This window comes from Lissotriton vulgaris, chromosome 11, assembly GCF_964263255.1.
Source record: "Lissotriton vulgaris chromosome 11, aLisVul1.2, whole genome shotgun sequence".
Lineage (NCBI taxonomy): Eukaryota > Metazoa > Chordata > Amphibia > Caudata > Salamandridae > Lissotriton > Lissotriton vulgaris.
The window spans coordinates 836,826,109-836,851,101 of record NC_141699.1 but is presented as its reverse complement, the minus strand read 5'-3'; the positions used below and the strand labels follow the sequence as shown (position 1 = coordinate 836,851,101).

General features: G+C 44.6%; 1 protein-coding gene across 3 annotated transcripts in view; it reads right to left on the bottom strand.

Annotated features, from left to right (window-relative positions):
- Window positions 1-1,862: 1,862 nt before the first annotated feature.
- Window positions 1,863-24,993, bottom strand: part of PAK2 (p21 (RAC1) activated kinase 2) — a 1,025,622-nt gene continuing 1,002,491 nt past the window's right edge. For all 3 annotated transcript variants that reach the window (XM_086943970.1, XM_086943969.1, XM_086943968.1), the window contains exons 13-15: window positions 23,388-23,584; window positions 7,638-7,775; window positions 1,863-6,924 (exon numbers count right to left, since the gene is read on the bottom strand). In XM_086943970.1, coding sequence (XP_086800096.1) covers window positions 6,838-6,924; window positions 7,638-7,775; window positions 23,388-23,584 — 422 coding nt within the window. In that variant the 3' untranslated portion in view covers window positions 1,863-6,837. The remainder of the gene's footprint in view (window positions 6,925-7,637; window positions 7,776-23,387; window positions 23,585-24,993) is intronic.

Genomic DNA, 24,993 nt, shown 5'->3' with positions numbered 1-24,993 from the left:
GTTGCGCAAAGCCAATATTGTCATCAAGTGGGGAAGGCCTAAGCAATATAGGTCATTAGGTATATCTGGATCCTTATCGTAATCATCCCATGGGTCAGTGTCATGTGGTAAGTCTGTGTCCTGCCAGGTATGACGATAATCGTCCTCAATGTGGTCCCCATCATCGAAATTGTCATTCTGTGAGTCTGGTGAATTTGATGGTGTGATGTTTGGAATAGGAGGAGGAGATGGAGGTATATAAGGGGGAGAAGGGTTGGTACCCAGATCTCTTTTTTGCTTAAGAGGTATAGGGGCCTCTTGTGGGAGGTCTAACTTCCGTTTCTTGGGAAGAGTAGCCATAAGGTATCCAGTTTTGGAATGAATACTGAGTTTTTTTTTCTGTTTTGGATCCAGAGGTGGTTCTTCAGATGGAAGTTCTTTGGAAGGAGTCTCTGTCCCTTTGAGTGGATTTCGGCATTTAAGATTTTGGTTCAGATCTGAGAGTTTAGGATCAAGTTCTTTAGTTTTAGCCGGTTTGGGCTGTGTAGTCTTCAGAGTGGTTTGTTTCGGCTCCGAACTTTTCGGTGCGGAGGTTGTCGGCTCCGAGCTTTTAAGTGTGTTGCGTTTGGGCTCCGAGGATTTTGACTTTGACGACTCCATTGGCTTGGAGGGTTTCGACTTCAAGGCTTTCGGTACCGAAGAGGTCCTCGGTACCGACGACATGGGAGGAGTCCCATGTTTGTCCTGTTTTGGTGCAGAAGGTGTTGGTTCGGCACCGGTCTGGGATTGGCTCGAGCCGGAAGGCTTGTGTTTGTGTTTCATAGTCGGGCCGGAGGGCGGGGCATCTGAAACTTTTTCCGGTGTCGAGCGGAGCCTGCGGGTGGTACCGGAGCCTTTCCCTTAGGTTGAGTGGGCAACTGGGGGTCTGTACTCACGATCCGTTGAGCCGGAGTGACGCCGAGGTTTTCTTCCATGTCAGAGTTGGTTTCGGACACGGAGACCAGTTCTTCTTCTTCGGCTTCTGCGGCAGGACTCTGTTGCGTTTTGTCGTCAAAGACGTCCGGTACGGAACCGCAGCCGCGTTGCATCTCGTGGCGTCGAGCCCGACGATCATGGATGGTCTTTTTCGATCGGAATGATCGACACGCTTTGCAGGATGATTCTTCGTGTTTCGGGGATAAGCACTGGTAGCAGACCTCGAGCAGGTTGGTGCTGGAAATTTAGCACGACACCCGGGACATAGTTTGAACGGAGTCCGTTCCATCAACTGCTGGCGGGATCGGCACAGGTAGGCACGACGGCCCGCCACGAAGTTTCCTGATCAAAGGTTTCACAGTTTGTACGATACGCGACGAATGGGGAAGATTGATCAAAGACAATACAGTCGAGGGTAGAGGATTGCGCGTCGAAGGGGTTCGAGAACGATACCGGAGCGCAGCGCAGCAATACACATCCGACCCAATGGCGCGAAAAAACAATCTAAGGGTGGAGTCGATGCCCATGCACACTATCACCAAAAGGAGTCATTATCTATCTTGCGAATACAAAGACTTCTTCGAAGAAAAACAAAGTGCAAACATCCAAGCTCAACACCTGATGGTGATCTATGCTAACGCATATGATCTACAGCTCATACGCATTGAACTTTAAGTATAAAATAGTCTGCCACAATTATCTGTATTTAAAGCCTCTAGACTTTGCTAATAAAACTTACAGTTTACATCATTAAAAAAAGTGTTCAGGGATCCAGCACACAAGCAACACTATATACAGCGTTCATGTCGTTTGATGATGCGACGATTGAGTAACTGCCAAATTGGTTCCGTAGGATGACTGAATAAACAGGTGGACAGAAGCAACAAATTCACATCACATGCATTTGGTTTTAATATTCAAAGTTTTATTTCCACTTATAACCCCTAGTTCTTTTATACAAAATTATCTCTTGAAAAATGCATAGGCATTTAATACCTAGAGCGGGTTAGGCACTTAGATTACTGTTGAACTGGCTCCTTTTTATTGCTACAACATGCAAAACCCAGCATTACAACAAGAAAGACATAACTTGGCGCATAATTGGCCATTCTGAAAAAAGGCACATGATCGGTTTGTTGCTTTTCTGTGCCTTTCAATGTAATCCCTAAATGATAGAAAATGTCTTTCCCTAGAATTTGGGAAACTCCACACAATGAAACGCAAGTAGCAGAACCATTTACCCAACAAACTGAGTAAAGTAGAGTGGTAGTGAAATTGCATGTGATAAATGACAACTGGCCACAGACCGCTATTTTCACTGTAAGAAATTACAATACTTTATTAAAATAAAAAATCTAAACAGACGTGCATGAGAAATCTTGCTTCAGATGGTCTGCAGATCTGTGTGGTCAGAGCTATCAGATTTAAGAAAATGAATTGAACAATGCAGAGAACACTCTCACCATATATCTAATAAGAGATGCAGGGGAAGAGTTACAGTGTGAGTGTTGTGGGGCACAAAAACCTTATGTAGCTAACCGATTGAAATCTGGTGTGAACAAAAAATAAAAATGCCTTCTGCATGGAAGGTGTTCAACAGACGTTTACAGCTTTGGGCTGATACAAGCAGACATCAAATCTCTGGTAGCTGTTCACAGCTGGCACAAATGATAAAAGATGGCAGTAGACCATCTTTAATGATGCAGCCACCAACATCCCCCCTCCCCAAACTAGTTGCAATCAATAAATAACAGAGTTAATCCTAAGAGAGGAAGTGGATAAATAAGCATAGGCAACATGTCAGAAATTAAAAATTTGGCAATGAACCATGGCACTAAGAGACAGAGTAAATGCCCCAATCAAATCGTACATGAAGGAATGTAATTTTGGCTTTTGTATTAGTACAACAGATGAAGGGATAGGTTGCTTAAAACATTGTGGTGGTCTTTAAGTAAATAATGCCATTGCTAAACTTTTTTAATGCTAGTGTATTTTTGCCATTTAAATAGAGACATATATAAAGAGCTATCTTGGGAACTTACCTTGACTCATCTCAAGTACTACAAAGATCATTCAAACACTTGAATAATTGTTGGAGAATTCCAAGGCCTGAAAAGCCATAACAAATGTCGCCTGCCAATTCTCATTAATACTGAATAGATCTAAGCAAGTGGTCAAATAGTAAAGCAACTCACTACGTGCTTTCTTTTCCTGCATTTCGGTCCTAAAACTTTTCAGCTATAGCCCTATTATGTTGAAATCTTCTAATACAGTTAGTCATAACAAAATGTTTTAGCCAATTTTAGAAAACGACCAAAGTTGAATGACCGGAACATATCAGTGCTCAAATATTGCATCCTGAATGTGTGTTGGCAATTGAAATCAGTTAGCAAAGTATGCAGAAACAATTATCACAAGTCTGAGTATGTAGTTTCAAGTAAAGGCTTAAAGTTCATTAGAGCTCGCCAAGCAAGTGAACTGTAAATTGCATAGGAATTGCTAAATCTTCCCCTAATGGTTTAGCAATACAATTAAAAGCCTTTCGGATCCAGGGTTATGACTAAATCGTAAGCCATAGATAAGCCTAAAAACAACTAATGGACAGAGGCCAGGTGACAATTATGTGTGCAATTCTTACATTTCAAAAGCTGGGAAAAATCATCCTTTAAATACAAAACATTACAATTAAATAAAGTCTGTGTAGCTTCCGGCATCAGGTAGGCAGACATTACAGAGAAGCTCTCATGAAATGTGGATTACTTTGCATGCATAAAATGTTACACAAGTCAAGACACATTTTCAAATGTAACGGATAAAAGAATTCACCACCATGGTAAGTTCATTAAGTACTCTTAGCAGCAAATAAATTGGGGTTGTAGTGTGCATCCAGGCCGAAAACATGCACAAGATGCAAAACAAACCTTCAATATCTGCACCCAGAGCACACAAAGAAAAGGATATTGTTTTCAAGACTACCAGGAGATTCTGACGGCTGCTTCTTTTACCTTCTACACCTTGATATTGGAGTGTGTCCATAAAAGAAGGCCAAACATCATAATGGATAGTGAAAAGCCAAATATCATTATAGTAAAATTTAATTTTTAGTGCAAAGTGTTAAACCGCCCAGGATTTCTTTTTTAATTAGTAAATATATACTTTTCAATACCCCAAAACTCCACAAAAACCTATATAACAAGCAGCATATCAAATACTATTCCTAAAAAGTAAGACATCTCATTTACGATTTTCTATCCAACTTTTGAAACAGAACCCTACTCTTAAGGGGAAGTGGAAAACACAAAACAGGGAAAAGAAAATGTTTTATTTCTAACACCCAACGAAAATAAAAAACCTCCAATTCAGTAGTTAAATGTTGCAAATTAACAGTTAAATTAAACAACGGGATAAATTAAACAACAAGGGCGGTGATTAAGAACCAACAATAAAAGACAGCTATGGAATAGTCAGAGAATATATCTACCCAAGCTTTACAGCATGTGATAAGATGTAGGAGAGGCAAAGAGAACAGAAATCACAAGCAGAAAGTCGATGATAAAAAACTCAATCTGTTGAAAAAGTTCTACAACTCTTTCTAACCAGCTACCACTTATCCCAGCATTTTGTTTTTTTATTACTTTAAACTCGTTATGATTCACTATGCAAGAGTCAGTCAATTCTCCGAATAGGCTTTTTAGTGCAATCGGCCTTTCTAAAAGAATTAACTTCTTTGGGTCAGTAAAATCTCTGCTACGCCACTGCTACTCAAACTACAAAACATGGGTAGTATGTGTTCATACATATTGTAGTGTTAAACACTATGTTGAGTATGAACAAACTCCAACTCTGCAAAGTTTCACTTTACGTAGCACAGACCAACTTGAGCCTTGCCCATGTAGGACTGTATGATCTGAGATTTCAGGACTCAGATTCCATTAAGCTACCTTTAAATGAACGAAATTTTTAGACCGTGAACTGCCATTAAAAATATCAATTAGCAAGCTAGGTGCATACTCATCCATGGACCAAGCACTAGCTCTCACAATACTGATCTCATATCTTACACTGATGAAGTAATAAGTAAAATGGAGTCGTTCTCAGTCATAAATCAGATTGCTGGACTGGGGTTACGCATTCACAAACGGAGAAGCAAAGGAGGTTTCCTAATCATGAACCATTCAGCAAGACGATGGCTTTCTTACTAAAGAACTAAAGAGTAGGAAAGGCTGTCATACATAGACTAAATGTAAATCAGGAAGGGGGTTTCTGAATCAGAAACCTTCGGGCCAAGCTGTGACACCACCACGGCTGAAACAAGGGTTTAGGCAGTGGCTTTCAATTTTAATAAACTATTTGGCATTTGATTTCAAAGAGTTTCTATTTAAACTGGCAACATAATTGTGTAATGTCATGAAACACGAACATGTAGGAACTGGGAATAGTGCATGTTTTGCAATGTGTCACAGCAAGTAATTGTTGGAACTTGTAAAATAAAAGGCATATTCTACGGACTTACCCTCCCCCGTGGAGCTCAAATGTTTAACAGCAGCTTTGAATAAACATAATATGCAGTGTCTTAATTATGGCACAAATCAATTGGTATGTAAAAACATAGCCATGATTAGATCACATTGTTTATAACAACATGAATACATAGTTCTGAAGCTCAATCAATGCCTTTAAGTGTAGACAGCTAGATCATGCTCAAATTAGGATTCACACTGATAACCGTTCCCTTTTTCCGATTGGATATACACATGTAAAACGTGAATTAAAATGATGGCTTGGATTCCAGCCCCCACCAAGCAGTTGCAGAACAACGGACAGTCAACTCTGAAGAATTCCAGTGAGTAGTGTTTAAGGCACGGCTTATTGAATACTACATTATTTAAAAACAGCCCAAATGTATGTATTTCTGAACTAATAGTATTAAAATAAAATGCAAGAGTCACACAGCAACGTGGCAAATTTCGAGGCCGAAATTACAATGTTTGGCTATAAGGGGGATATCTTTCATAGCACATATATGCAATCGAAGGACACACTATTTTCAGCAACGCTCAAAGCATTAAAACCCAATTAAACATGGTTTGCATGAGACAGGATTTTAGAACTATCAAATTAAAACACGTCCCTGACCCACTCTTCCTCATGCACAATTCTTTCAACTGTAAGCCAAACATGGAAGACTGGAAATACCTTTACAAGTGAAACTAGGCAAACAGAGTTCCTAATTAGTCTTGCACAGCTTAGACTTCAAATGACAATGTTGCACCCATTGCAAGGTTTCTTTTTTACCATTCGAAGGTTTAGTGAATGGGAGACTTAAGAATATATTCAACCGCTATTCACCATACCGAACTAAAAAAAATTAAATGTATGGGTAAAAAGAGCATGGAGCCTTTGTTCTTTGCCCCCGATAAGGCAGGTGTAGGCATATTCTACCCATACAAACATAACACTAACTTACGTGAATAAAGGGGAGGCTCCAATGTGTACATCACAGCAAACCCACTATTCAAGTATCAGAAGAGCCCCAAGCGAAGAGAGCATAAAGGTGTTGTAGAAATCTGTTAGAAGCTAATCAAGAGACAGGAATAAAGAACCACCCTCATTTGCCACTGTGATCAGCCACGATTCCAGAGCAGTTCCAGGATGTTGAGTCAGTCCACAACTCCTTCAGGATGCCCTAGGTTCCATACAAAATAATTCAAGTCCACTTAGAGAATTCCACTGTCACTGTTCTTCTCTTCCCCTCTTGTGAGAGCAGTTCTCTTCTCAAAGACAACAGATTCAGTTTTTTGTTTGGCTCTGTCCTGGTGACCTTGACCATTATTTATAAAATCAGGAACCAAGAAGAGCGAGACAGGTCTTGGGTGGAAATCTTTAACGGTTGCTTTTCATCGCTTCTTTGGCAGCCAGAATCAATGGAGTCAAACTAGACAATGGCTTTGCCAACCTCAGGAATGGGTGCTGTTCAAGAGAGGAGAGAAAGAAAAACAAAACATGTATTTATTGCTTTATTATAAAGCATGCTCCATCCACAGCCTTGAAGACAAGATCTATTCGACTGAGTGACTGGTTTTGCAAATCAAGTCTGCAGCATCTGAAATTAGTGAAACCCCAATTCCCCTTAGTCTAATACACATTTCATTATTTCTCATTGTTTTGAAATGGATGGGGTTAACTAAAACCTCAATACTAGTGTAGTAAAATTATGGAGTGGATTCTGAAAGATCTTGTGAGGTTGTGAACAAATACATCATGGCAGAGATGCATTTGCTGGTATTTGTTGAACAGAAAACTGATGAGTGGAGTGCAGAATAAGGGAAAATGGAAAAGCTAAGGAAAATAATGAACAAGGAGACGAAGACAGTCTGTTAAGAAGATGCCACAACAACGTTCATTTTCACTATCTTCCCGTTTGATCATATTTTATTAAGTTCTGATACCCCAAATTAGTGATAAAATAGACTGAGGAGTTCGCATAAAACTCCAAAGCATTCCCACCTTTCTTAGGGATCAGGGCAACCTCTATCTACTCGGACTGAGTACCCTATAAGGGAAGAATCAGGTACACTTTGGTAGAGCTACAATTTTATATTCCAGACGGTCAACTACTTTCCCCTTGTGTCAAAAATATTGTGCTCATAACAAATGTATCTCAACCTGAAGGAAAATATTACCTGTAAAAGTTCTTTTGCAGATCCTCTTTTCTCCACGTCCATCTCAAGAGAGCGGGTCAAGAAGTCACGAAATATGGGAGACAGTTTCTCAGGATTCTGAAGTTCTGGGGTGCCGTTTGTAGCAATCAAATATAGGGCCTACAGTGAGAAAGAAAAGCAAGGATACGTTTAAACCACATTTGTTTCACCCTTCTTGAACAGAAGCAGTGCCCTGATAGTCAGCATCCCTCAAGACCATCTGAAGAATGTAATCTACAGAATGAAAGACTCATCAGGGGTTTGAGAGGTTAACCAGATCACCATTTCACTCCAAGAGCTCCACTGACTCCCCACCCACACAAGCACCATCCACAAGGCCTGCTTTGCCACATTCAAAGTGGTTACCTCCATCACACCTGACAAACAAAATCACGATCTGCTGTGGCCTTCACACCATCAGCAGCAGTGACACACAAGGTCTGGAACAAAACAAAAGAATAAGTGGGCCAGACATTTAGTCTTTATAGCTGTTTGGAGCTGAACAAGTACTTCTATGATACCTACAAATGTGAAATGCTCCCATAACAAAGAGAAGCACACACATAAAAAAGCATGAGGATGGGGGTGGAGACAATATACTAGTGTACATGGTGGATGAGGTTAGTCAAATGATCTCAGAAAGTTGTAAGGAGCGATATCCTAAACATACACATAGACGTTGGAGTTCGACCTTATTCAAGAGGACCCGGAAGTCCAAAACCTTGACAGATATCCCTTGTTTCCCAGTACGCATCGATATATCAGTAACTAACAAACAGTGTGCACAGGCAGCAATCTGATCCCCAACAGTGCAATCCCTTGCAAGCACCGATAAACCAATCCTATGAGGTAGGTAGTTAAGAAGTTTACTGTAAAAATACAACATTCCCAACAATAAATATGCAATATTAGTAATAATTGTCAATTAAACATGAAAGGTAAAATAAGTATAGACGGTCGAATCAGTAAGGGGTTAAGGCAGGCAGATTGCACTTCAATTATTAGTCCAACAATTCAATCAGATCATCTGTAGGAAAACAGATTTAATTTTGTCATACTCCTCACTTCTCAGATAATGAAAAACTACAGTTATAAATGTAACCAGATTCGCTCCTTTAGAGGTCGCCCCCATTCAAATTTTATATTGCAGTAGCTGTCACAAGGAAACACCAATTCTTAATAAAACACAGTCTAAGTCTTTTGTGTCTCTCTACTAGAAGATAAAGGCAAAAACACAAAATTTGAGTATATGACCTGTTTTTATAACCATAAAAAAGGGAGCATTTCAAAAAATGATAAGCTGACCATATATGTCTAAGTCCCAGTACAGATATGCACAGAAAAAAATAAAATTAAAGTGGAGGCTTGTTAACTTGGACAGAGATAGTTTTGCATGGTAAAGCACCTTCACCCCGCATTCGTGACCCCGCATGCTGTCACAACGACCGCGTTGTGACAACGCATACCATTACTCAGCAAGCCATTAGAACGTCTTGCAGAGGAGGGGGGGGGGAAGGTGTTGGATTTAAAATCCAACACCTTCCCTAAAGTCCACACAGACTGGAGTTGGAATAGAGAATTTTACTATTCCAACATCCAGCCCCCCACCCCCACCCCCCCCTCCGCCGCAAGTCGTAAAGACTTGCGGAGTAATGGTATGCGTTGTCAGACCGCTTTGACAGCATACGGAATAATGACATGAGGATTCAAGAGGCATATTAGTTTGGCATATGGGTAGGGTGCGGCCAAGTAGTGTGCTAGGGCCAGTTTTGCTACAGGGGGCCGATATTGCTGGCCATCGTAACAAAAACGGCTCCCCAGGGGCCAAAAACCGTCCCCCACCATATTGGTCCACTGGGAGAACGCCCGGTGCCAGCTACCGCCAGCCCTGTATGTATTTCTTCATTGTGTTAGCTTCTCCCTGGAGCATGGACCAAGCACGTGTTCCGTCTCTAATTTGTTCTTACTTTATTTATTTATATTCTTGTATAGCGCTGGAATTCGACCCCCGAAAGGGTATCTCCGCGCTTACGCTTTACCAAGGGGCCAGGACCTAGTTCTGAGCTGGAAAAAGATGGAGAGAGGTTCCTAACCAGCGACGAATAGAAAAGTTTTCAGGGACTTCTTGAAGGATTGGAAATTGGTAGTATTTTTGATGGCAGAGGGCAGTGAGATCCATAGGATGGGGCCTTTGTAGGACAGGGCTCGCCCTCCCTGCCTAGCTTTTTTTATCCTTGGAACCTGGAGTTGTTGCTGACTGCTGGAGTGCAGGGTACGACTGGGTATGTAGGGTTTGAATATTTCTTTTAAATATTTAGGTCCATTGCCAAACAGACATCTGTGAATAGTGCAGCAAATTTTGAATTTTACACGCTGTCTAATTGGCAACCAGTGGAGTTTTGTCAAGAGGGGGGAGTGAGGCAGACCTTGGCTGGGCGTTGAGAACTAGTCTCGCGGCAGTGTTCTGGACCACCTGTAATCTCTGTAGTTGTTCCTCATTGGCTGAGATCAGCAGGCCATTACAGTAGTCCAGTCTACTGATAACCAAGGCCTGAACGAGAGTCTTCCTGTAAGAATCTGATAGGAATGGGAAGACTCGTCGTAGCAGTCCAATGACCCGGAAGCAGGATCCTGCTACTTGATTTGTGTGCTCTATAAACAGAAGTGTCTCGTCTAGACCCACACCGAGGTTTTTAACGATCTGTTTGGGGCTTGGAGTTGGTCCTAAATCCGGGGGCCGCCATTCCGGGGACCACAAAAGTGTGGCCTCCCCAAACAGCATTACCTCAGTCTTGCCTACATTGCACTGGAGGCGATATGTGGCCATCCAGTCAGATATTGCCCCCATTCCGTCCGCAAAATATTTTTGTATTGCGGGCGTTAGGGTTTTAAAGGGGAACAAAAGCTGAGTGTTGTCAGCATACGACACAGGGGTGAACCCATAAGATCTTACAACGTCCGCCAAGGGGGCCACATACACGTTGAAAAGTGTAGGGCTTAGGCATGAGCCCTGTGGCACTCTCTTGGTGAGCTCCCTTAAGATAGAATGATGGGAGCCCAATCTTACCTCTTGTTGTCGATCCGAAAGAAAGCTTTCCAACCAGGAGAGAGCCACACCTTCTATTCCCATCTCCCTCAGACGATCAAGAAGTATCTCATGAGACACAGTGTCGAAGGCAGCAGATAAGTCTAACAGCACTAGAATCATGGAGTCTCCTCCATCCAGTGACATCTTGATGTTATCGGTCACTGAGAGGAGGGCAGCTTCTGTGCTGTGATTGGGCCTAAATCCAGATTGAGAAAAATCTAGGCCCTCCGCTGCCTCGATGTATTTGGACAAGTGAGTGTTTACGTGTCTCTCGGTCATTTTGCTAAGAAGAGGTAGGAGGGAGATGGGTCGGAGGTTGGAGAGGTCGGTCCATGAAATTGCTGCGTTCTTTCGGATTGGGTTCACCACTGCTTTTTTCCATTCTGTGGGCACAGATCCTTCCCTGAGAGAATGGTTGATCAGTGTTTGGATGTGGGGCCCAAGCAGATTTTGCAGGGAGGCAGTTATTTTGGCTGATAGAAAGTCATCTGGAGATCCAGATTTTACTCGTCTTTTTGCAACACACCATTTTCTTTTTTACACTTTATAAGTATATCACTATTATTCCTGGATGTGCAATGTGCTTTCCTACTTAAAACACAGGCATAAGACTTCTTAATTATGTTTCTTTCTAAATATCAAAAAGGTCTTTGGCAATACATGGTAAAAGCAATTCATAAAAGGGCACTATCAGGCCTTAGCACACCCTGGTCCATGACACCTAAACAACAATACATATCAAATAAAATTCAAGGGAAAAGGAAAGAAAACAAAAACCTCAACTAAGGGTCTGCTATGGTCTCCCCACAACATAGTTGTCGATTCTGAATCTCTAAGATGTACTGAAGGGAACGCCAAATGCCAGCGCACCACAGATGTTAACTCCAGGAAGAATGGGGGCCAGGCTTGGTCATGGTTGCAACCCAAAATATATGGCTTAATAAAGCTGCAAGGGATGACAGTCCCGAAAAATTAAGAAATGCTAAAGGCGCAACCAGGAGGCCGCTAACTAAAGTGCTGTTAGTGCAACAGAGGTATTAAATAAAACACAAGTTAATACTTGTGTGAAGATATATCTGTAAGAGACATTAGTTAGTGATAGACTCCTTACCTTAGAATATCCCCAGGCGTCAGACTGGATCCGGGAAGTTTTTCTTCAGTAGAACACCTGCGCATCTGTAGGTGGAGTTGTGCGGCTCCACGTCCGTCGCTGGCGTCGTAAGCGCCAAGATGACGTCACAGAGACTACTTAGGCGCCACCCAAGCGTGCTGACGGCAGTTCTGTAAACCACTTTCCGCGCCAGGAACGCAGAACCATGCAAGAAACTGACCACTAGTGCCATGAAACTAGGGCCCTGAAAGGGATAAACTTAACCCTAGAAATCAGTTCGCAGAACGGGGAGGATGGGTGGGGCGGTAAGGAATCTATCACTAACTAATGTCTCTTACAGATATATCGTTACACAAGTAGTAACTTGTGCATCTGAAAGAGAGACGTTAGTGATGGATTCTGTACCTTAGAATAGATATCCCAGCAATACCAATCCCCCGGTGGTGAGTCTGCGAATAAGATTACACCAGAATGTCAATGAGAACAGAATGGCCAAAGAAGCAGTCTCTCCGGACTGGACTGTCAAGGCAGTAATGCTTGGTAAACATGTGCAGCGAGGCCCACGTAGCTACCTGACAAATGTCCTGCAAGGGAACGCCGCGTCCCAAGGCAGTAGTGGCTGGCATCCCCCTGATAGAATGGGCACGCAGCCCCACCGGAGGCCCCTTCTTAGCCAACGAGTAACATGCTTTGATGCACAGAACGACCCACCGAGAGATGGTCCATTTGTGCACGCCCCAACCTTTTGTGGCGCCCACATAGCTAACAAAGAGTTGGTCATCCACCCGGAACTGTTGTGTGCACTTCAAATAGAATGAGAGCGCATGTTTTGGGTCCAGACGGTGGAGCCTCTCTTCCTCTTTCGAAAGATGAGGATGCGGAAAGAAGGTGGGCAAAGTGATGGTCTGCTCGATGTAGAAGGGCGTGACAACCTTTGGCAAGAAAGAAGGATGGGTCCTTAAAACCACCTTGACCCGATGAACATAAAGGAAAGGAGATAGAGAAGAAAGAGCCTGGAGCTCACTGAATCTTCTGGCAGAGGTGATAGCTACCAGGAAAGCAGTCTTTTGAGTGAGAAGACGTAAAGGACAGTTATGAAGGGGCTCAAAGGGAGCGCACATCAGATAGGTCAAGACAAGATTTAAGTCCCATTGAGGCATTATGAAAAGCTCGTGAGGAAACGTGTGTAATGCCTTTCAGGAAACAGTTAACAATCGGGGACTTAAAGTGAGGAGGCTGATCTGGAAGCCTTAGAAAGGGAGAGATGACCAAAAGATAACCTTTGATAGTGCCCCGAGCACTGCCCTGCTGGGCCAAGGATAGTAGGAACAGAAGGACCTCAAAGAGAGGCAGAAAGGGGATCCACAGCCTTCGCCGTGCACCATGCCACAAATTTGTTCCACCTGCAGGTGTATACCGTGCTTAGTGGAGGGACGCCTGGCTGCCAGAATGCCATCACAAACTTCGGGAGGAAGATCGAAAGCTGTCAACTGTCGCCGCTCAATCTCCATGCATTGAGGTGGAGGCCGGACAGGTTCGGGTGGAGGACCGTCCCCTGCTGCTTTGATGGGAGATCCTCCCAAAGAGGCAGTCGAATCGGGGGATCGATCGCCATGCTGAGTAGCTCGGGATACCAGTATCTTTGTGCCCAATCCGGAGCCACAAGGTTGCCTTGGGCCCGGTCGCGCCGAATCTTCTTCAGCACCCAGGTAGTGGTAGTATAGGCAAAAAGGCGTACAACAGACCGCAGCTCCACTCGCGACAAAAAGCGTCGCCGAGCGAGTGCCGCCTTGGAAATTCCAACTCGCAGAATTGATCACATTGTGCATTCTCTTCGGTGGCGAATAGATCTAACCAAGGCTCTCCCCAATGCAGAAAGACCTTGCACCACGTCTGAGTTCAGACGCCATTTGTGATCCATCAAGCACCGGCGGCGGAGTTTGTCTTCCCTGGCGTTCAGAGAACCTGACAGGTGTTGAACCACCAAGGTAATGCCTTGATGTTCCAGCCATTTCCAGAGGCGCAGAGCCTCCTGACATACGGTCCACGACCCCACCCCGCCCTGTTTGTTGCAATACCACATTGCAGTGCTGTTGTCCGTGAACACCTGCACTACACTTCCCCGGACAGAGGGAAGGAATGCTTTCAGTGCAAGTCAGACCGCCCGAAGCTCCAAAAGATTGATATGGAGCCAGGACTCCGCTGGAGACCAGAGGCCTCTGATCTCCGCCTCTCCCAAGTGGCCACCCCATCCCAGGAGGGACTCATCCGTAACCACTGTGTGCTCCGGTTGGGGAAGGGAGAGGGATCTGCCATTGACCCAATTGATATTCGTGAGCCACCACTGCAACTGTTGTGCAGTGCCCTCCGAGTTCTGGACCTGATCGTACAGGTTGCCCTGATGCTGGGCCCACTGCCACTTCAGGTCCCACTGCAGAGCCCGCATATGCCACCTGGCATGTTGCACTAGTAGGATGCAGGAGGCCATCAGGCCCAGGAGCCGGAGGGTCATTCTGAAAAATACAGGGTAGAGGCTGAAAGATTGGAATCATAGCCTGAATATCCCAGACTCGCTGCTCGGGAGGATAAACCAGAAACTGTGTTGAATCCAGAACCACTCCGATGTAGGGGAGCTTCTGAGAGGGACTCAGGTGCAACTTCGGCACGTTGATGGAGAACCCCAGCAAATGCAAAAGGACGGCAGGAGTCTGAAGGTGGATTACTACTGCCTGGGGCGAGCCCACCTTCAACAGCCAGTCGTCGAGGTAGGGGAAGACTGACACCAGTGACCTGTGCAGATGAGCTGCGACCACCACAATCACTTTCGTGAACACCCGAGGGGAGCTGGTAAGGCCAAAGGGGAGCACGGTAAACTGAAAATGCTCATAGCCTACCGTGAACCGCAGGTAACACCCGTGGGCCGGCAGTACGGGGATGTGAAAATATGCATCCTGCAAGTCCAACGATACCATCCAGTCTCCAGGGTTGAGGGCAGCCAATACCTGAGCCAGAGTCAACATCTTGTACCTCTCCTTCCGGAGGAAGCGATTGACGTTCTTGAGGTCCAAGATGAGGCTCAGGCCCCCTTTGTCCTACTTGGGAACCAGAAAGTAGTAGGAATACCAACCAAGTCCCACTTCTGGCCCAGAAACATGCTCGATGGCCCACTTGGCAAAGGGGGCCGTGACTTCCTGTTGGAGAAGCGCACAGTGATCCACCGACATGCGGTGAAACTGAGGTGGCATTGCTGGCGGGGGCAGAATCGAACGGGAGGGAGTAACCCCTTCTGAAGATTTGCAGCACCCACCTGTCTGAAGTGACAGAACGCCAGTGGGGGAGGTGATTCTGAATCCTGTCGCCCACCGGCGTGGGGTGCACCCCAAAGCTCGGACTAGTAAGGCTTTGAGGCGGATGCAGTGGGAGCTGAGGTGGACTGACCCGTACGCTGGCCTCCTGTGCCGCCACAGCAGCCACTACGCCCGCACAGAGGTTGGATATGCGCAGGCTTCTGGCTGAACGAACGTGTAGGGGCACCCCTTCCGTGGCCACGAAAGGAACGAAAGGTAGACTTGGCCGGGCATGTGGTGGAGAGACCCAATGACTTGGCCGTAGCCCGAGAGTCCTTGAAACACTCCAGCGCACAGTCTGCCTTATTGCCAAACAGGCGAGTACCATCAAAAGGCATGACCATGAGGGAACTCTTGACATCTCCCGAAAACCCAGTGGACCGCAGCCAGGCATGGCGACGCAAGGCCACCGTCGTGGAGATTGCTCTCCCCAAAGAGTCTGCGGTGTCCAGCCCACAGCGAATGGCTAACTTCGCAGCATCCTTCCCTTCCGCAACAGCTTGGGAAAGTACAGCCCAAACCTCCTCCGGGCATTGGGGCAGAGTTTGCACCACTGTGTCCCACACAGCGTGAGAGTAGCGGCCCAAGAGGCATGCGGTGTTGACCGAGGGCAGCCCTAGGCTGGCAGAGGAAAACTTTTTATAAAACTGCTCCAGCTTCTTCGATTCCTTATCCGGTGAACGTTTGGGAATGCACTTTGGAAAGTGGAGGCCTGAAAGACCAGGCTCTCCGGGGTCGGATGATTCGTTAAAAAGGCAGTTTCGGCCGGGGCCGGGCGGTGGAGCCTGGCCACGTTTTTATCCACAGGAACCCCTGTGTCTAGTCTAGACCAGGTGTCCATCAAAACATCTTTCAAGGCCTCATTGAACGGAAGCAGAGCCGTGCCAGTCTTCTGCGCCGTGTGCTTGGGTGTCGAAGCATCGGTCGACGTGGAAGAGGAAGATGGGTTTTTCTTTGGTGCCGGTACTGGGTCGGCACCGGAAATAGGCTGGTTCGAGCCTGAGCCGCCTGAAGGCTTAATGGGCTTCTATGCCGGGGCCGAAGGCGGGGCATTGGAAGCAGTCTCTCGGTGTGCACCCGAGCCCGAAGGTGAGGGTGTGACCGAAGCCTTTTTTGAGGGAGTGAGGAAGGGGTGGTGGTAGATGGTCTTACTTATGACCCGTTGAGCTGGAGTGACCTCCTCGACGTCGGAGTCTTCGGCATCTGAGGATCCGATACTCTCCTCTGCGTGGTGTTCTGGCACGTCAACGCCCTCTTCGAAGATGTCGTTGAGGATCGAAGCTGACGAGCGAGCCATAGTTCTTCGAGCTTGTCGGTCCCGAATGGTCTTCTTGGAGCGGAATGAGGCACACGCCGAACAGTATTTTGCCTCGTGCTCCGGTGAGAGGCAAAGGTTGCACAACTCATGTAGGTCGGCGTGGGGAAACTTTGACCCACATTGAGGACACTTTTTGAATGGCGTCCTTTCCATGAGCCAGAAAGTGAGGCCTAGGTAGGCCCGAAGGCCTTCGTCGACGACCAGAATCGAAGACTTCAAAGTGGTAGAGAATCGCGCCGATGTGAAGCGCGATCGAAACAATACCGTCGAACTGGGTGAGGATTGCACACCGAAGGAAATTCAGTTCCAAACCGAAGCACAGGAAACCCATGCGAGCCCGATGGCGGAAAAAAAACAATCTGGGGATGGAGCCGATGCCCATGCGCAATGTGGTCCAAAGGAGGAGTCACCTAACTCGTGACTTCCAAAGAACGTTTCTGGACAACAAACTGCAAACATCCGGGCCCAACACTAGGTGGCGATCTATGCACAGTGTACAATCTGCAGCTCATATGCCTCGAACATAAACGTAATATTTGTATACAAACAAATTTGGTCTGAGTGTGTGACATCATTTGCTGATTGAGTGTGTACAATGAATGCTTAACACTACCCTCGGAGACAGCCTTACTGCTTGCCCACACTGCCATAAACAGAGAGTAAGGTGCTATCTACTTTTACCTCTGCCTACCTCTGGGGTTCCACTGGACTCTGTGCACAGTATATCTCATTTTGGTATAGTATATACAGAGCCAGCTTCCTAAAATCACCAAGCTAGAGATGGTCCACTTCTGCTCGGCCTGACCCTTCTTCACACCAATGTACCACAAGAATAGTTGGTCATCCAACAGCAACTTTTATGTGTAGTCAATCATCTCCTTGTGTCTGCTTTGTTCGTCCCAAGTTGGGTATGCCAGGACGTGGGTCCCTTGCTCACTTTGCCACTGGATTCAAGCTAGCCTGGCTGGTGAAGGGTGTTTCCCAGAAACAGGTCCCAGGATGCTGGTTTCCAGTTCAGGGAAGACCTGGCTTGGCAGTTCGGGCTGGACTGTTCCCATGAGGAACAGGGTCAAGACTGATTTGCATATAACTGGGTCCGAACTGAGGTGGCAAATTGAGCTAAAGAATAATGATGGATTCAACCCACATCTTTTATTGGGGGTGAGTGTCTGAAATGTTTCAGAGCTCAGTCCATCTTCTCATTGTGTTTGCTTCAGTCAAGATAGAACAACAACGCTCTTTTTGGATCCAGACGGTGAAGTTGCTTCTCTTCTTTAGAGGGGTGTGGAGGAGCTCAAAAGATAGTTAGGGATGATTGATTAGCCTACATTCAATTCAATTCATCTTTATTTCGGCACTTTAGAGCCATAAAAGATACATGAATAGAACAATACAATTTTTAAGAAAAGAGGGGTAAATCACGTTGGTTCGTTACAATTTACACAATAATCACAGTATAAATTCATTCATGGAGGGGTAGAAGATTCATAAAATTAATAAAGGACATAATTACTGTTTACATAATGTTCTCTTAAAATACAATTACAATTTGCAGCCATTCTTTTTACGGATAAAATATATTGAAAGAAGGAATCTATTGACAGTAAACACAATAGTTCTACTAGTATCGGACTTGATTATTCTCATGGCCTCCCAACAAGTTCTTACGCCCAGGATGTTACATAGGGGTTTTATCCATTTCCTCCTCACTTGGGCATAGGCAGGACAGAAAAACAAAACATGCTGATCGTCTTCCTTAGCATTCCAATCACACAATGTACAGATATCACTTAACATAGGGGCACTTTGTTCCGTATTGCCCTTCACAGCCCATCTAGTCAGAGTAGTGTTATACAAGAGATTGCCGTACCTAAATTTCATGAATAAGCTCTTAGCTAACGGTGGTTCAATCTCATCGAGAAAAATCTCGAACAGGGGGATATCCTTGAAAGACAAAATGTTTTTAGTTAAAGACCCACCCTTATCCTCATTTACCAGGCTATTCGCAAAAAAGCCCCAAAACGTGGTCTAGCATTCTTGGGCATTTTCTCTGGTTTATCCCAAAACTGTGACAGCCCAATTTTTTTGAACCAGTGGCAAACGTGCTTAAACCAAGGGGTAACGTTTGCCACATCCAAAATCATTATTTCTTTTAGATTGTTCCTATAGTCTTCAACTTCTGGGGTACACCATCACCTTACCCAATAAGCTAAGGGCCGTAATATGACATGATGGTCAGTACGCTTGATGTCCAAATCCAACATCAATGGAACTAAGGGGGGTGCCTTGAGGCATCTTCACTAAATTTCTCAAAAAATTGTTCTCAATGGTTGAGAAAGGATTTTTTGACAAAGGTCCCCAAATTTCTGCCCCATATAGGGCAGCAGACTGAGTTTTGAATTTAAATAATTCCAAGGCGGGTGCTACTAGTTTAATTGGAATTACATTCTGGGACAGCATCAGTTTGCTCTTTTCTACTTGAGTTTTCCATGTAAATTTGCAGTCAATGGAAACTCCTAAATAGATAAAACACTGTACGGCTTCTAATTTTTGTCCATTCAATGCCAGGTTCATCGTTTGAGATTTGTGCGGATCTAAAGCCATGTATTTGGGTTTTTTAACGTTTATTTCCAGCCCCTTTTGGTCCCAATACTGCTTGAAAGAGTTCAATAGTCCATGTAAACCTCTGGGAGTTTGGGAGATTAGCCTACATGGAATGGGGTGACCACTTTCGGTAAAAAGGATGCCCTCGTGCGAAGCACCAGTTTGCCCAGAGAGAGACAGAGGTAAAGCGGCTTGAATGACAAGGGCTGCAGCTCACTCACTCTGCAGGCAGATGTAATCCCACAAGAAAGACTGTTTTGATTTTTAGAAGCCGGAGGGTACAATTATGGAGAAACTCGAAAGGAGCACACATTCAAAAGGTAAAACCCAGATTATGGTCTCACTAGGGAATAATACATGGTGAAGGAGGGAAGAGATGGGCAAGACCTTTTAAGAACCTATGTCTAATAGGGAACTTGAACAATTAGGGCTGCCCAGGCTGACGCAAAAGGGCAGAAAGAGCAAATATATACCCAATAACAGTGCCCAAAGCAGAGCCCTGCTGAGGGAAAGAATGAATACTAAAACTTTGGAAAGGCGGGGGGAGGCAGAGAGGGGATCAACGTCTTTTCCGGCACATCATGCAACAATGTATGTCCAACAGCAGGCGTACATCGACTAGGCGGAGGGATGCCTAGCTGCCAAGATGACATTACAGACTTTAGGGGGAAGGTCGAAGGCTGTCAACTGTTGCCGCTCAAACTTATCGCAAAAAGGTGGAGAGTGGACAGTTTCGGGTGGAGAACACTCCCGTGCTGCTACGACATAAGATCCTCCCGAAGAGACAGCCTGATCGCAGGATCCATGGCCATGTTTAATAGCTCGGAATACCTGGCTCCCAAAGTCCAGTCCAGAGCCACAAGGATGCCTGGGGCCCGGTTGTTGCCGATCTTCTTGAAAACACTGGGTAGTATGGCAGAAAGGCATACAAGAAGCCTGAGCTCCAGCTGAGCAGAAAAGAGTATCTGAGTGATATCCGCCATGGAAACTCCAGCGTGCAAAACTGCTGACATTGCGTGTTACACGGAGGTAAACCGATCTAATTTAGGATCTCCCCACTGCTGAAAGAAACCTTGCGCCACCTCCAAATGGAGACACCATTTATGATCCACTGGCCATCAGCAGCTAAGTTAGTCTGACCTCGCATTTAGAGAGCCCGACAGGTGTTGAACCACCAGGGATATACCCTGCTGTTCCAGACATGTCCAGAGGTGTAGGGCCTCTTGACAAAGGGTTAACAACACCACCCCACCCTGTTTGTTGCAGTACCACATGAATGTGGTGTTGTCCGTGAACACTTGTACCAGCCTTACTTTGATGGAGGGTAGAAGGGCCTTCAATGCCAGTTGGATCGCACAGAGTTCCAGCAGGTTGATGTGGACTCCAGTTTTGGCCAGAGACCAGAGCCCTCAGATCTCCATCTCTCCCAGATGGCTGCCCCATCCCAGGAGTGACTTATCAGTCACTGTGAGAACTGGTTGGGGAAGGGAGAGGGTTTTGCCCTTGACCCAATTGCAATTGTTAACCACAACTGCAGATCTTTAGAAGGTCCCTCAAGATCAGGAACATGTCGGAGAGTTTTCCCTGATGCTGCGCCCACTGGAACGTCGGGTCCCACTCCAGCGCCCACATATGCCAGCAAGCATGTATCACAAGCAGGACGCAGGTGGCTATGAGGCCCAGCAGCCACAGTCAGTCTCATGGAAACCCAGAATAGAGGCCGAAACATCGGTATCATAGCCTGAACCTCCTGGACTCCCCGCTCATAATGTTAGGCCTGAAACAGCACTGTGTCCAGGACAGCTCAGATGAAAGGGAGTGTCTGGGGGAGTCAGGTGTGACCTCAGCATGTTGATTGCTGGTGATGGACTGACCAGACAGCTGGCTAACCGATCCACGATGTCTATGGGTGCCGCACCATCAACCATGCAGAAGCCGTGGAGCATGCGCAGCCCTTGGATGGTAGGGAAATGGTGTGGTTTGAAGCCCCTTCAGTAGTACAGAGCAAGGTAGGACAAATTTAGGTAAAAGGTCGTTTTGCTACTTAGGTCTAGGTTGGGGAACGTAACACTTCTCATAGTCATCATCTTCCTCATGGTATTTCACCTGGATCTCTGAAGGACCATCACTGTCCGACTCTTCCAAGTGCAATAAGTGACTTGGTGGCAAAGGTGAGACCTTGCTAGAAGAGTTCACTTCAGGCCTTAGAGCAGTCTTCATTATTTTGGTAATTTTTATCATCGTCATCGGTCCCATCGACATGAATGTGAACTCAGTCGTTGCTGGCAAGAATTCCCTTGTTAAAGCGGTCTGCGGCGGTTAAGCTATCGAAAGTCCCTGTTGATGTTGGTGTGGTAAGGGATAACTCGGTCATCGACAGTGACTTAGTGGATGATATCACCTTTGTCGTCAAAATGGGTTCATTAAAGGCTGCTCTTGTTGAAGTTCATGTGGACGATGGCTTAGTAGACTCTACTTTGGTGACTGCTGCCGTCAGTCATTCCCAGTTTCGACTGTGTTCCAAGACTATTTTATTTCCTCGACAGTTCAGAGAAGGAAGATCTCTACAGTCTGCAGTCTTCACAAACTGAATAGAAGGTTGAGAGGAGCCTCCCTCGTGGAAATGCGTTTGAGCTTCTCCTTTCTCACAGGTTTTTTATGATGTACTTTTAAGGCCTTTCTGTTCTCCTCAGAAGCCCAATCATTGGAGGATCTTGACCTTTTGTGGGGTCTCCACAGACGAATAGCTGTCCTGCTCAGAATTGGTGGATTTCTTAGATTTAGTCTTCAGTAGTCACAGAAGTAGCCTTCCCCCTGGTTTTAAGGAGAAAGTGCAACAAATATTGCACTCCTTTGCCAGATGTTGAGGGCAGAGGAAACAAAGACAGCCAATGTATGGATCATCCACATGTAGCCTTTTCTTCTCATAGGACTTGCAGGATCTGAAGAGGCCCTTCTTAGAAGTCTCCGACATTGTTGCAGAAAAAGTTGCTATATACAGGAAAGAACTGAGCAAAGCTCAGGAAGACATCCTACCACGATGTGTGATAGAAATTCAGCTTCTGTTGGGAGTGTTCTAGAGGGTGCTGTTGCATGATTGGTTATAGTTCAAGTTTGGTCCGGTTTTAAAAAGAACAAAGATAGGCAATAAAACTGACTTTGCATTGCTGTAGCCTATTATGCCATTACATACTGCTTTACTATGGTCCTAAGGGACTCGCACTTCGACGACAGGGAATTGTTCAAGCATTGGAATTTCAGAAAGATCCAAAACTGGAGAATTTAAATTATTTATTAAAAGAGGAATCGGACGATAAGGAAATCAGCTGGTGCAGGGGCACCAGCTGAGATATGAATTGCTATATAATGCATGAGTTACTTTATCTGAATGTGGTTTGAGTGTTATATATTTCCACTTCCTTCTTTTAGCAGTGTGAGTGCTGCATCTAGAAAAAGAAACAGAAGTATCAGCACCATTGCTGTGAAATTGTTTCAATAAAGTTTAAACATTACTTAGTTTTTAACTATTGACACCTTTTCTGATATGGCGCTATTTCTTCACAAATCATGTTCGCACTTTCAAAATCTCCGCTACCAAATGTTGTAAAAACATCAAGTCTGGGAGTGGGCAGCTGAAGTTTAAAGGGAATATATGTAACAAAATCTGTTGAAAAATAGTATGCTTACAGGGACATTAGGTAAAATTCCATTCTTGTATGCTTACAAAAATAAAACTGCTTGGAGACACGGACCTCAGTTAGTGTAAATATATTAAACTTGAGAATCAGTTACAGATTAAAACACAACTAAATGATGAGACCAGACCCTAAACAAAAATCTCTTAAAACTATTTAGGAAGGCCAAGAAAGGAACTTGGAATAGTAGGCTGGAGAGTCTCATTAGTTTGATGTTATTACATATCACACCTACAATTTACATCAACAAGCTGTAAGGAATAGCTCATACATCCATCATGAAGAAAACAGGATAATAAAATCTTCCCTTCAGGCATAATACAATGTAAATACAAATGCTTTATCAAAGACACTCCCACAGCAGACGTCAGAAAAGTATTTGGCACAGCAGAATTGTATTTATTTTCATTTTTGCTGCCACGTGATTTCTGCTTGAAAAGTGTCATAATGTAGGAGGCTGATGGCATATTGGAAACACTCTATTCAAAGGATACAACTCATCAACATGTTATGCTTTAAAAAAGACTATCAGTCACATGGAGGACATCATATACTAATGGAACACTTACCCTGAGAGGGTTCTCATTAAGGTATGGTGGTTCGCCTTCCACCATCTCGATGGCCATGATTCCCAAAGACCAGATGTCTACCTTGGGGCCATAGGCCTTCCGCGTCACAACTTCAGGTGCCATCCAGTATGGGGTTCCCACCATAGTACTCCGCTTACTCTGCTCTGGAGTGATCTGAGCACAAAAGCCAAAGTCAGCTGTAAAAATAGAATAAAACATAAATTAAGTTAGAATGCTTGACCATGACGAATTACAGACTATTTGGGAAGAATGAAGCCTAATTATGCATTTACTGAAAATTTGCTCAGGCTTTTCTCAGAATAATTCTTAGGAAGCACATCCTTAGAGCCTACATTTAGTCCCAACAACATCCCATGAGCTGGCTTGCACAGGTGTTGTAGCCAACCACAAGGATGCCAATCCTCTCAATCTGATGAAACACAGTCTGGCCTGATGCAATTATCAAAAACAATACAACTGCAGCAGTCAGGCCCTCTCTGAATTGCATTCACTGAAATGCATATATCAGCAAGAATGGAAGCCAAAGTAGAAGAATGGGGCTGAGAAAAGGAGTCCCAGAGACAGACAGAAGGTAAGACATTAAAGAGAGATCAGTCCGAGTAACCCGAGAGATCAAGAAAAAAAGTTTGAGAAAGAATAGCGAGAGGAAAGAGACCTAGTATTTCCAATTAGTAAACCTTTTTTATCAGGTTTTGGGGGTCCAAAAAATGGCATTCCTCACAGAGACCGGAGTGCTCATACAGGCTGTATAGATAGGATACATTTTCCCATTCCTTAAGTTATACTCATGATCTCCAGTTAAAGACAATACTAATGTTTGTACAAATGTCATTTTCTAGATCACAAAAATAAATTATAACTTTTGTGAGATAGCAATAAGAATGGGTACATCAACAAATTCTCCATGGTTTACCATCTTCTCAGGAGTTTCTCACTATACAGTTTTGTAGTTGCATAAATGTTGAAGTGGAGGTGCTTTTCTACTTATTTTACATAGTCTAAAACATGCATATTCAATGGTTTTAGCTAATAAGTCCTGATTGTAGCTTCACCTAGGACAGACTTCTCTGAAAGGTTATGGGAATGTTTTTTCATTTGGTTCCCCAAATTAGGACTTTTCTATTTGGTCTAATTAAGTTCAGCAATTCCACATAAGTGCGTTTTCTCTCAACTTTGTCTTAAAGGTAAAAATATAAAAATAAAACTGAATCAATAAACAGACAATGAGGGAAGGTCTATATACAAATCAGAGGGCCTGTGTGTGTCTGTTACTCTTGTACTTTGAAGATATTCCATAAAAAAAGAGCAATAAGATAAATAAAAATGAAGTTTTCTTAAAGTCTCTTGTTTTTTTTTGGCCTCATAACCACCATGTAGACCTAATGCCAAAAGGAGTTAACAGAGATCAGCTGTCACAGTTTATCAGATAAACTGGAAGGGACACAAGCATAGTGGGGGGCCATCCATCCCTCAGCTGTAGTCTGCATTCCAGGGAGGCACAAGATCCACGATTTACCCATCTACGGCAAACCTTAGTGTAAGTGACAGCCAAATCGGACCGGGCTAAGACCGGGTAGCGGCTGTT